Source organism: Thamnophis sirtalis, unplaced genomic scaffold (genome assembly GCF_051295495.1).
Source record: "Thamnophis sirtalis isolate CommonGarterSnake01/CBP01778 unplaced genomic scaffold, rThaSir2_p1.2 scaffold_3, whole genome shotgun sequence".
NCBI classification, from domain to species: domain Eukaryota; kingdom Metazoa; phylum Chordata; class Lepidosauria; order Squamata; family Natricidae; genus Thamnophis; species Thamnophis sirtalis.
The window spans coordinates 129340395-129354085 of record NW_028261383.1 but is presented as its reverse complement, the minus strand read 5'-3'; the positions used below and the strand labels follow the sequence as shown (position 1 = coordinate 129354085).

General features: G+C 37.7%; 1 protein-coding gene across 10 annotated transcripts in view; it reads right to left on the bottom strand.

The window, feature by feature from the left end:
- CCDC57 (coiled-coil domain containing 57) overlaps nucleotides 1–13691 on the bottom strand; it is a 106524-nt gene that overhangs the window by 3593 nt on the left and 89240 nt on the right. For 9 of the 10 annotated variants that reach the window (XM_087710061.1, XM_087710059.1, XM_087710060.1 and 6 more), the window contains one exon: nucleotides 12957–13173. In XM_087710061.1, coding sequence (XP_087566187.1) covers nucleotides 12957–13173 — 217 coding nt within the window. Of the gene's footprint in view, nucleotides 1–8024; nucleotides 9853–12956; nucleotides 13174–13691 lie in introns of those variants that run through there. The other variant, XM_087710057.1, reaches the window with a different exon arrangement.

Below are 13691 nucleotides of genomic sequence, written 5' to 3'. Positions count from 1 at the left end.
CGGTCTTTTCCGGGTTGAGCACAAGCTTGTTAGCCCGCATCCAGTCCCTGACGGCCTCAAGACCCTGGCTCATCACGTCCACCGCTTCATTGAGTTGGCACGGGGCGGACAGATACAGCTGCGTATCGTCCGCATATTGATGGTATCTTATCCTGTGCCTCCGAATGATCTCGCCCAGCGGTTTCATGTAGATGTTAAATAGTACGGGGGACAGGACCGACCCCTGCAGCACCCCATATGTTAGGGGCCTCGTGGTCGATCTCTGTCCCCCAACCAACACCGACTGCGACCTGTCCGAGAGGTAGGAGGAGAACCACTGCAAAACAGTGCCTCCCACCCCCACCTCCCGCAGTCGTCGCAGAAGGATACCATGGTCGATGGTATCGAAAGCCGCCGAGAGGTCAAGAAGAACCAAGATGGAGGCGTGGCCTCCATCCCTGGCTCTCCAGAGATCATCGGTCAATGCGACCAAAGCGGTTTCTGTGCTGTAACCAGGTCTGAAGCCGGACTGGAAGGGGTCCAGGTAATCGGCTTCCTCCAAGGACCGCTGGAGCTGGTAGGCCACCACCTTCTCAACAACCTTCCCAATAAAGGGGAGGTTGGAGACTGGACGATAGTTGTTAAGTACGGCTGGATCCAAAGATGGTTTCTTCAGGAGGGGTCTCACCACCGCCGTTTTAAGTGCAGCGGGGAAGTGCCCCTCCCGAAGCGAGGCGGTAATAACCGCTTGGATCCAGCCCCGTGTCACCTCCCTGCTGTTGGCAACCAGCCAGGAGGGACACGGGTCCAGTACACAGGTGGAGGCACTCACAGCCCTCATGGCCTTGTCCATGTCCCCAGGGGTAACATCCTGAAACTCAACCCAGCGATGGTCTACCAGGTCGTCCACTCGTGCCTCGGCTGGATCTGCAAAGGTGGAGTCCAAATCCGACCGAAACCGAGCAACTTTGTCCGCCAAGAACTGGGCATAGTCTTCAGCCCTACCCTGCAAGGGGTCCCCCGTATCCCTCTTATTTAAGAGGGAACGGGTTATCCTAAACAGGGCGGCTGGACGGGACTCGGCGGACGCAACCAAGGAGGCAATATATGCTCTTTTTGTTGCCCTAAGTGCCCTGATGTATTCCTTGGTGCAAGTTGTTAAAAGTGCTCGGTTCGGGGGCAACATCCAAAGCCACTCAGTCTTATCGGGATTGAGCACCAATTTGTTCATCCCCATCCTGATCCTGACAGCTTCCAGGCATCGGCACATCACGTCCGCCGCTACACTGAGCTGGCACGGGGCAGATAGATACAGTTGAGTATCATCTGCATATTGATGGTATTTTATCCTGTGCTGTCGTATGATCTCACCCAGCCGTTTCATGTAGATGTTAAATAGGAGGGGGGACAAGACCGACCCCTGTGGCACCCCACATTTGAGGGGCCTAGGGGTCGACCTCTGCCCCCCGACCAACACCGACTGCGACCTGTCGGAAAGGTAAGAGGAGAACCACCGTAAAACAGTGCCTCTCACTCCCACCTCCTCCAGACGTCGCAGAAGGATACCATGGTCGATGGTATCGAAAGCCACTTGTCCATCACTTTTATAAAAGACTGGAAAACGTTTTGCTAAAAATGAAAAGAAGGTGAAATGATTATTTTTGGACATGACTGAAAAAGGACTGAATAAAGGATGTAAAGGGACCATTTTAACATGAAAGAGGGAACAGGGATAAGGAGTTTGTAACTGCTGTAAAGAAGGTTTGAAAATGTTTCTTTTTTTTCTGTAACTATTGTTTTCTGTACTTTTATCTTTATATTTCTATATTTGCCTTTGAACTATGTAAAATTCTCAATAAAAATTACATTAAATTTCCATTGATTTGGTCCCTTGGGACTGTTTTAAAATATTAGTTCAGAAGGCTATTGACAAAATCCATTCATTAGGTTTTGCAGTATACAACCTATGCTCATGAGGCTTTGAAAATGCCAGAAGGGCTCACCAGCAACAGATCTGTGACACAGACTTTCAAACCAAGCTGAGCCTAATGTCTATCCTACAATTTGGAAGATTCTTTTCTAAGAGTTTGTGCCAACTTCCTATTTATTCATGATAACAATGACATTTAATAGGTTTTTACTTTAACACTGACCTCAGCAGTTCTCTTTGGACACTATACGGAATATAATACACAATATTACATTATTATATGTTTATTCTTTGCTATACTTACTCGCTCTATATTCATCTTGTAGGTTTTATATTGCTATTTTCAGGCTTGGTTTGATTTGATTTAGGGTTATAGTGTCAGCCCTGGACCGCCAGACGGCCTGGGGCCACCATTCAGGCAGGGGAGGAATGGACAACTGAGACATGCATGCCTGGGCATCAATGGCCACGCTGCCCTGCCATCCTGATGGGGAGGAGCCACCACTTGAGACGACGTTCCAGACACATGCCCGCAGCCAGCATCACATCACTCCTGCCTCCCTGGGGCTGCCGCCTGGATAGTAGGGCCCAGACTGTATCTGGCTGATCAGGAAGGGAAACAGCTGATCATCAGATCATGGGTGGAAGCAGGAAACAGAGCGGGATAAGCTGGGATGGGTGGCTAGGGGCATGGCCAGACTACGGCAGCTGTATTAGCGGCAAGTAGTCAATAGGAGGGGAGGAGTGTAAACACAAGGGAGGTGTAGCACAATATAAGATGTGGGTGAACTAACCACGGTAGCACAAACTTTAATTCCTTTTGGATGGTCACTTTGTGCCAGGTCTGCATTTCCAGATAAAAATTCTAACATCAACCTGTGTTGCTGGCTTTTCTTACGCGGGGCACTGGAATGTGACATCTAGCCTATCATGGAGGAAAGGCAAAGCATTAAGGAAAGCTGAATGTAAGATACATATCTGGGTGTGTTTGTCAATGGATGTTTGAATGACAAAAGCCACAAGTGTACGTATCTAAAGCTAGGTCCTCGACTTACAACCATTCATTTAGTGACTCTTTGAAGTTATAATGTCATTAAAAAAGTGACTTATGACCAGTTTCCACTCTTGTGACAGCTGTAACATTCCCATGGTCAGTTGATCAAAATTTGAGCCCTTGGCAACTGGCATGTATTTATGGCAGTTGCACTGGACAGGGTCATGTGATCACCATTTTTATAAACTTCCAGATAGTTTCCAACAAGCAAAGTCAATGGTGGGGGGGGGGAGTTAAATGCCCTTAACAACAAGTAATTCACTTAAAAAACTGTGGCAAGAAAAGTCATAAAATGCAGCAAAGTTCTTATAACAACTATCTTGCTTAGCAACAGAAATTTGGGGCTTAATGGTGATCATAAGTCAAAAACTGCTTGTATCTCAAGTACTGCATAGTACATAAATATGCATATACAATCACACACACATATGCATATAAAATCATTCAAAGTCCGTTAATATTGTTCAATCTATCTTTTATGAGCACTCTTTCACATGGAAACTTTAATCTGTACAGAACTGGTATGGTTCTATGGGACCTGAGAATCTGTTTTTCCTGATTTGTTACCAGCTTAAACTCAACAGTTTACTGGCCCATTAATTTGCCTTGATGTCTTTTCATCAAGATGGATGTAAAAATCTCAGCTATGTTATTGTGGCCTTGCTATTTATTCTTTGTTGCTCAGAGGCCAAGAAATTTTTTAAAAGCTGAAATCTGTGAAAGAAAATCTTTGACGTTGCATAGCAGATGGATTCTGTGCTACAGCCAACTCTCAGTGGTGGGTTCAAATTTGATTTATATCGGTAAACTATTTAGGTTTCTTTGCCTGACATAACAGAACCTTTGCTTTGGCTTATTTCAATGCCTTATTCTCAGGAGTACAAAATGGGAAATACAGTAGGTGGAAATCCTATTTCATGTATTTTTTCACTGCTTTTTCTACAGCAATTTATACGCAGGCATGCTTTTGCTGCCTCCTAACAAAGAGCCAAATCTGTTATGAGTGAGAGACATTTTGTTTCCTAATCACAGACTGGAATGCTACTATCACCAGTGTTGTTCTATGTGCATCAGCAGCAATTTTCATCAGAAGGCATAAAATGTCCTAATCCTGGAGTCATGACATAGTTCTTTTCTATTTTATAATGTTTTCTTTTCTTTTCATGTCATTAATGTATTTCTATTATATCTTTATGTTTTACATTATATTATATTATGGCTTTATATATTTTATTCAGTTGCTTCTTTTCTCCATTTTTAAAATCTTAATTTTAATATAGCTGTTATCCTGCTTCCATGTTTTCACCTTGCTGACAAATGATCACAATTAAATAAAATGGACTTTGAAATTCACATACGAGCAGGTCCATATGTGTTGAGAGCTCATCTGACATTTAGCACCAGCTCCATCTGTGCCCATTCATGATCCCTGACAATAGAATTAATTTTGATCACACTGCATTTCCCTGAACCACAGAATATAAATAATGAATTCTTACAATCCATTCTGTTACTACTGTTCCTATAATCCAGATAACTCTCTCTTACGTTTAATGTGCTGATTTTACTGGCAGGAACTCTTAAGTACAGAAATCACATCAGAATAAGTTAATATTTGTACTTCTCTTGGGAGATGAGAATCTTACATAATAGAGAACAAAACTGCATGCATAGAGTCCAAAAGGAGTACGCATCTCTACTGGTTAATATTCTACCCAGCCCTCTCACTGTCTGGTCCTTTACCCACATGACAGGGGAAAAAGTGTTGAAATTCTGACCCATAGAGAAGGTTACGTATGACCCAATAAAATTGAGCCAATAATAATGAACAATTATAAAAGCGGATTAGTTTTCATCATTTGTGTTTAAATATTGCAGCAAAGTATGTATTGCAATTAAGACTGTCTCTTATTTTTCAATCCTTTTGCATCTTTTTATAATTCCCCAAGGCTTGGAATTAAAAATAAAACTCTAGCACAGTTATAGTAATTTAATTATTATTGTTTCATTTGGTCTTTGTACTGATGCCATCTGTTTAATTATGTTTATCAACTAAGTAGCTGTCTTCCAAGAAGTAAGGCAAGTTAGTCTGGGAAGCATGTAATTTAATTTATAGGAATCGTGGTACAAATATTCTAGGGCACATTATGTACACAATTATGTACATAGAGAACAAATGTCTAGCTTAAATTTACTCCTCACAATGGAATTATGTTTTATTTGCTTTTCAATATGCCTTTAATGTAAATGAAGCTTTTTCTTGTTTTTAATATCTCTTGTCAGCCACAACTCATTTTGAGCTTTAATTTTTCTAACCTAGTTCTTCAGTGTCTATATTCTTCTATGATATGCTTCTCCTTCCATTTCCTGTACCCGAAATACTTTTCTTTTAGCATTATAGAGAGCTACTCTCTAATCTCTTTAGATTTTCCCATGCTTATTTCTAGTAGGCATTGTCTGTGATTGCACATGCAGTATCTTTTTTGTATAACAAAGCCAAATTGCCTCCCTAATCTAGTTGTTCTTTTACTTTCAACCTTAAGCATTCTAGATCCATACAGTTAGCATGACTTCCCTTTGTGTGTATGTGTGTGTATGTTATATCAACAAGATATTGGAAGTCACTATAAAATCTCTGATTGGAGCATAAAGCAGGACCTCTGCAGTATTGATTGCTTTGGATTCATTCAACCAGTATAGGATTCAAACAATTCAATCTATCAGTTTTTCAAAAGTTTCCAAAATTAATTTTGAAGAACTTTGAACTACTAACTTGGAGATTCCATTTTGCTCTTAACAAGATTCACTGAAGCCCACTTTAGACTATGACGGCTTGTTTCTTTTAGTTTCTGTCCATTTTTTTTTCATTCTTTGATTTTTATTTTTGCCTATCACTGTATTTTCCCCCTTATTTTAATATTTTCATGGAGTAGGGCTTATGATGTTCGGATGAGATTGAGAGCTATCAGATAGTAGTGTATAATACCAGAAGGATCATGCATGCCAGACAGGTCTTAGTGGAAAAGCCAGATTAAGTATATCCATCAATTTATTTAATATAGTGAGAAAACAGAAAATGAATTGTATACTGAATCTGTCATCACCCAGGTCAACAAGGAGTACCTGGGCATCTGCTGACCAGTGAGCAGTAGAACTCAGAAACCATAGCATGAGAACCAGGCCTAACTCTGTAGGATTACTAAAGAAGAACAACTACAGACAAACTTTACTGTGTTGGCATTAGGGACATTTTGGCCTGCTATTATAAATTGGAACCAACAAAACAAGGCTGCGTAAAATGAATGTTTGAACTGTGGAAAAGCATTTATCCAGACTCAAATGTCACTGAGCAACAATTAGCGGATGAAAGGAAATTCATTACCAGAAATAAAATATTCAGGGGGCGAGGAAGAAAAATTGTGAAAATAGAAGACTCCCAAACAATAGTAGAATAGTAGATGGAACTCAGATAACTACAATAGGAAATATAGAGGAAATAGCTGATATGAATTACAGAAATGGTAACTTAGAAGAAGTAATAATAACAGAACCAGGAGAGGCAAGCACTGAAACAACCTATGAACTGACCTCCTGAGAAGAATAATTAAAAAAATAAAATAGTGGCATATGAAGAATTACCAATAAAAAGACAAAGACTGGCAGCATTGAAACTGGTGTCTCCAAAATATCTGTCACCTATCCTGAGGGATGTGAATAAGGCATTTGCAAGAATTAAAGCAACGTTTATGAAACAGCTTGCCTGTAGTACAGCAGTAGTGATTACAAAAATGGGTATTGACTTAGAATTAGAAAACAAAAATGAAAATTATATTCAGTCCCAAACTGGAACATCATATTGGAGGCCAAGAAAAAGAAATTAAGATCAGATCAGAGGTGAAATTCAGCAGGTTCTGACAGGTTCTAGAGAACCGATAGTGGAAATTTTGAGTAGTTCGGAGAACCAGCAAATACTACCTCTGGCCGGCCCGAGAGTGGGGATGAAATGGGGATTTTGCCTGTATCCTTTCCCCCAAGAGTGGGGAAGGAATGGAGATTTTGCAGTATCCTTCCACTGCCATGTCCACCAAGCCACGCCCACAGAACTGGTAGTAAAAAAAATTGAATTTCAACACTGGATCAGATGCAATTAATTTAAAGAACACAAAAGAACAAAACTTGAAGAATGTAAGGATGAAGATGAGCCTTATTAAAAAAAATGGCTTCGTGTCAGAAAAATTGAAGAAGCTTTGGAAATCATTAAGGAAAAAAATACCAGCAATAGCTATAAAAATTGAATGCTATGAGGCCTGAATAATCTAATTTAAGAAAAATCAGTATTTCAATCAGACCAGAGAAGATTATACAAAATATACTGTAAATGGCAATAGAAATCCTGAAAATGGAAAACCAACAAAAAAGAAAACAATACAGTTTTGTAAAGATCTATCAGAAGCTCAAAATATAATAAAAATGTTGGATTGGGATAAGAATTTGAAGACAAGTTTAGTAAAAATCAAATTCAAGGTAATAAAAACAGAAATGGTTATAAATTAAGTGAAATGTATTAAAAATTGTACATCTCGTGATAATTATCAGTTGTATGGCTTTTGGCTTAAATATTTGAGTAGTTTACATCAAATTATAGCTGAATGATTAATGAAAATTTGCATAAAAGACATCAGCGACTGGTTAATAACTGGCAAAACTTATCCGATTTAAAATGATCCAGCAAAAGGGACACAAGGAAACTACGGGCCAAATAACATATTTGTCTACAATGTTTAGGTTATTCATAAGCATTATCATGGTCCATCCAAGATGGTTTAAAAGAAAATAACATTGTCTCAGTAGAACAGAAAGAAATAAAAGAAAAAGCAGAAGTATAAAAGATCAACTTCTGATTGATAAAATGGTTTTGGAGAATTGCAAAAGGCAAAACAAAATTTACATATTGTCTGGCTTGATCATAAAAAGGTTTTTACTATATCATTACATAGATCATCAAATTTTGCTTCAACAAGAACATTGCAATGTTTATAGAAAAAATAATGAAGTAGCGGAAAACAGAACTGGTAGTTGGAAATTAAAAAATATAGGCTTATCAAAATGAGCAAAGGCATTTTCCTGGATGATTCATTATTACCCTTATTATCTGTCATTGCTATAATCTTATTTTCAGTGTTTTTGAAAAAAAAATCAAATTTTGGCTATAGAACAGCAAAAAAGTACAATATCACATTTCTTTTATATGGCTGATTTGAAGTTTTATGTAAAATCAGAAATCAAATCCAGTCATGGACAAATACAAAGAATGTTAGCACAAATATAGCAATAGAATTTGACCTAGAGGAATGTGTTATAGTAACAATAAATCAGGGTAAAAGCACAAATAGTAATGGAATTGAAATGATGAATGGTGGGGATGAAATTTCTAGGCATTTTACAGTTGAAGATACTACAAAAGAAGACAAAGAATTAAAGAAGATCACAAAGTATCAAAATCTGAAAATTTAAGTTGAAGGATTATGGCATGAACTGGCCATTGTGGTCCCATTGATTATTGGCATGGGTGCCAATAATATTGGGTGCCATGCCAAAAAACCCTTGGATGGCACATTAACAAAATGACCAATTTTCAATTACAAATGTGACATTGTCTGGATACACTGATTCACTACGACATCCAAATTTTTTGGCAAGAACTCAATGCCTATGAAGGCCAATACTAGCAAAAAAGCTGGCAGCTGTGATTTCAAATGTATATAATAATAATTATGTGACTAAATATTATAATCTTTAACAACATTAAACATCTGCCTATTCCAGGTCTTTGGGAAGCACTCAATAAATGGTCAAAATGCCAAATCCAGTCTAAACATCTAGCTAACTATGTGACAAATCATCATCATCATCATTTTGACACTCTCTTCTTAATAATAACTACTCTATTTTTCAAAGGGTTCTTTTTGTCCACAGGAGGAGATCTCATGCTACTCAGATGCAAAGTGATCTATTCCTTTTCAGGTCACTGACTCGCAGAATGTCCACATTCAATCTTGATGTTTTTGCTTTTCTCTAATAGCAACATGAACATGTCCCATAGTTTTTATATGGTGTGTCCTGATAACATTGTCTTCATTTTACTATCGGGCCACATAAACAATACCTTAAATAAGTACTGTTCCTCTTTTCACACAATTTTTGTCATGGATACAATATGGGTTCCTCACTGAGCATTTGGTTGCATGACATGAAGTTGGAACATGCACTTCTGGTTGCCATAAATATATCCTTTCCTCTATGGTTTCCAGGCACTGCCTCCATAACCATTTTGACTTGAACTGCGAGACCAGATATATGGCTTCCACAGATATATCTTGTCAGTGTGGGAGAAATTATGAGCTGGGATAGCCATAACAACAAGTCAGCCAATGGGAACTATTTGGTGAAGCTCGGAGCCTGGGCATGGCTCATGTATGTATATATGAGTGCCTCTGTATTATACTGCTTTTGTACTTCTGAATTCTGAGTTCTGGATTCTGCTGCATGATATTGTATACAAAAAAGTTTCTTATATCAATGAATCCTGTTGAGTTATTTACTTGTGTGCTGATTGGATTGCTGCAAACTCTAACATATCTTCCTATGTAATACCTGACTGGTATTTCAGAAATGTATTCCAACAAAGGAATTTTTCATGATTGAACTATACATTGTATTGTAGGGCAGTGGCAGAAAACACTATTTTGCCAAAGTTTACATGCTTATCCCATGGGTCGCCTTCAGATGTTACTGTCATAGCCACATTCTGTCAGCATAGCCATTCTTCTGCAGCTTTTATTGACTGTTCTCTCCCACTTCATATCTTGCTCTTTCTCATCTTTTTAGCCTGACAGGACATAAATGCAATAGAAATATATTGGGTAAGGTGAGAGAGAATTCTCCAATGTTCCTTACAGTGCTCTAAATCTGTGAACTTTCACATGGAATATTTTTGAACATAGCTTTAGTGCTATTTTGAAAAAGCATTAGACTTTTTTCAAAAATATTAAAAAATAGGCTGGTTAACAAGCCATGAGTGTGAGACAAGGAGGGTGCTCCCTCTGGAAGACTGGGATAAATCCTTCCTACTCCATCCCACAATCCCACTCCACAATTGCATTTTATCTGGGAACTCCAACCAATTGGAGTCACACATTTGTGGTGGAACATGTCATTTTAGGATGCCTCTTCCATTCGCTTTGCTACATTCTATATTGCCTATATGCAGGACCTGAAAGCAAGATAAGAGGGTAAACACTATCCCCAAAGCAGATTACCTAATGCCAAATCCTCCATAGTAGGTATATGAGATAGATGAATACCAAGCTTCAACATAAATCTCAAAATCCATCTGTAGATGGTATAAAATACTAGCCCAAAACGTTGTTCTGTGGCATTAAATTGTGGACATTTGGCAGTATTAAAGGCAGCAGTTTTATTTTAGATCGATGTATCCAAGATTAGGAATTAGTGTTTTTGTAAAATTGCCAGATAAGTTTCACCAGTTGAGAACATGAAACATTAGGAAAGTTGCTGTAACATTTACATGTGCAAACAGTCTTTATCAATAGGTTATTGACCTGTGGTATCTCTTCTATGCTCAGTTCAAAAATCTTTGATGCAATAGATGAATCTCTACGTAGTACCCCTGGAGCTCCATACTACCCTCCCCTTGCTACCACATGGCTGTCAGCATATGTAAGTATTATGTAACTACTGTTAAATGGGAACACAGTGTTAATCTGTAATTTCATGATATATTTTCTATTTCCAAAAACGTTTGCAATTGTAACTAAAGAATTAATGTTTTGGAGCTATTATAGAGAATCATCTGCAGAGAAATTGTCCAATTTGTAGAAATCTGATAAATTCATGTAATAAGCATTAATGACCATAGAGTGATCAGTAAAAGAAAGAGGCAAAGTTAGGAAGAATTTTAAGTCTAATATTGGAGAGATAAATGCTTAGTTGGTTCATATAGGCAAAAAAGAAAACATTGGTCAACTGGTGAAATAAGAAATTATTTTAAATGGGATAAAAGAAGAAAATAAGCTATTAAATATTAAAATAATTAAGTTCTATGGATAAAGATAATTAAAACAGGTTCAGTAGTATTTTCTACACATGTAGCATATATGTATTTGTGTGTGGGGGTTGTGGAATATTTATGCATCCATACCAACTTGCTTTTCCAGGCGCGGGACACACAAAAAGTATCAAATAATCCCATCAAATCATAGCAGAACTACTCTATAAAGCTTTGGTAAGACCATACTTAAAATACTGCATTCAGTTTTGGTCATCCCAATACAAAAAAAAAATGTTGAGACTTTGGAAAAAGTTAAGAGAAGACCAACATAAACAATTAGGGGTCTAGAAGCTAAAACATATGAAAAATGACTGCAGAAACTGGGCATACCTAGTCTAATGAAAAGAGAGACCAAGTTGACGTGATAGCAGTCTTCCAATACTTAAAGGGCTGCCACAAGAAAGAGGGGGGGGGCAATTTATTTTCCAAAGTACTTGTGGACAGGACAAAAAGCAATGGATAGAAACTAACCAAGGAGTGAAGCAACCTAGAACTAAGGAAGTGAGAACAATTAACCAGTGGAACAAATTGCCTTTGGAAGTTGTGGGTTTCTCCATTGCTGAAGGCTTTTAAGAAGAGACTGGATAGCATTTATCAGAAATAGTATCGGTCTCCTGGAAGAGAAGGGGGTTGAACTAAATGACCTCCAAGGTCCCTTCTGTTACTGTTATTCCAAGATTACTAATAAGATTCTGCTTAAAATTAATTAACAGGTAAGTTTCCATTTCCCTCATAATCTTTTCAGTTGTTAATAGGTTCTGAGAGTTTCCTTTAGTGGTATTGGGGTGGCAGGGGGCAGCAACTTTAATGTGTACACTATAAATCACCTAATGTGCAAATCTCACAGGGTTTTTTTGGGGGGGGGAACCTGGGAGGATAGAGCATTACGAACTTGAGTTCCATAAGAAAATCTAATTTAATAAGTAACAGATAATCTATTATTGAAACTTATAAAATTGAATCTTACAACAAATCTTAGAATGCATTGACTGATTTTTTTAAAATCTCTATCAAGCAAAACTTGAGTTAGAAGCACAAAAACAGTATTGTATTTCCACCTATGAATAGTTTATTGAAACTAAAATAATAACAGTAAACTAATTTTACTTACTGAAATGTAAATAAAATTAGTGAAAACGGCAGTATAATGCCAATATAAATATATTAGGACCCAGATTGTTGGGGGCAATATGCTGACTCTCTGTAAACTGCTTAGAGAGGCCTGAAAGGCCTATGAAGCGGTATATAAGTCCACTGCTATTGCTATATTGCTATATTAGTGCTAAGTAAAAGTGGTAATATATTTATATTCAGCTACAATATGGAGTATTTACTTCCAAATTGTGAAAAGAGAAGTTACCAGACTTTCAGCTTTAAAGAACATCTTGTCACATGTTCTTATGGCTTAGGAACACCAGACTTGGATTTTTATACAGCAGAAAGGAGATGGGCTGTAATCAGTTTAAGTGTAGGAAAGTATACCAAAAGAGCACCCAAGAATACAACTAACACTTCCTTATATTTGGATATTGTGGAATGTCCAAGAAATACACGGGAGAAACCATTAGAGACAAGTATGCCCTCTTCCAGAAAGTTCCACAGAATATTATTTGATCTATGTGTAGATACTACAGATTCCGATCTATCTGTAGCCAATGATTAATTGAGCACACAAATGTGTTAGTTTCACACTCAGTGAAACACTGACTTCAAAGGTGGTGAATATGTAAAGGAAATGAAGAAAATACCAATGGAATCTGTCATAGGTAAAATAGAGAAATTTGGGTTTCAAAAAGCCATTGTGCTATATTTGAATTATATTATTGAAATTAAATAACCATGGCTTTATACATTATACATACCTTGGTCAATGTTTCTGGGGCTGATAATTGAAGGACTTGATCCCATCTCTAACATTTGCCAAATTTCCTCCAAGGAACTAGGAGCACTAGATGATAACCAACTTTGCTGGGGTAGGCTTGGACTTTCTCTTCCGAGCTGTTGAGGCTGCTGTAGCACAGGGGCTTTGGATACTGAGGGATCTGCAGTGCAGTTTCTTGAACATGAGTCTGATCCAATCTGTGGAAATGACCAATGCCAGAGATCAATGTCATGTGGAAATAGAGGAGAAACATTAAAAAAATAAAAAAATGGAATAAAATTTTAAGTAAAAATTTAAGAAAATGGAACAGAACACATTTTATAGAAATCAATGCTGTGGTTTCCAAATTATGTGGTCTTTTCATTGAAGAAGCTTCTTGCCCAGACAACTTCTGCATTATTCTCAAAGCTCTCAGCAATAATTTGGCAATGCAATTTGAGTGAATCACTTTCGTATGAGCCTTAGTTTCAATTTCTCCATATTCTGCTATAGCACTATACCAAAAACACACACAGAGGTTAGGGCAAAATGAATGCTCTTGCAATGTAATAAACAAACATGGTAGCTATATTATTTTTTTTTTCTTCAAACAAAATTAAAGTTTGGAAATAACACATGTCATGAAAATTTTGAAACAGCAAAAGGGAAAAAATATGATAAACGACCTAATCCATGGACAATCAAATGAATCTGGAAGTCTGGAGTGAGCTAGTGA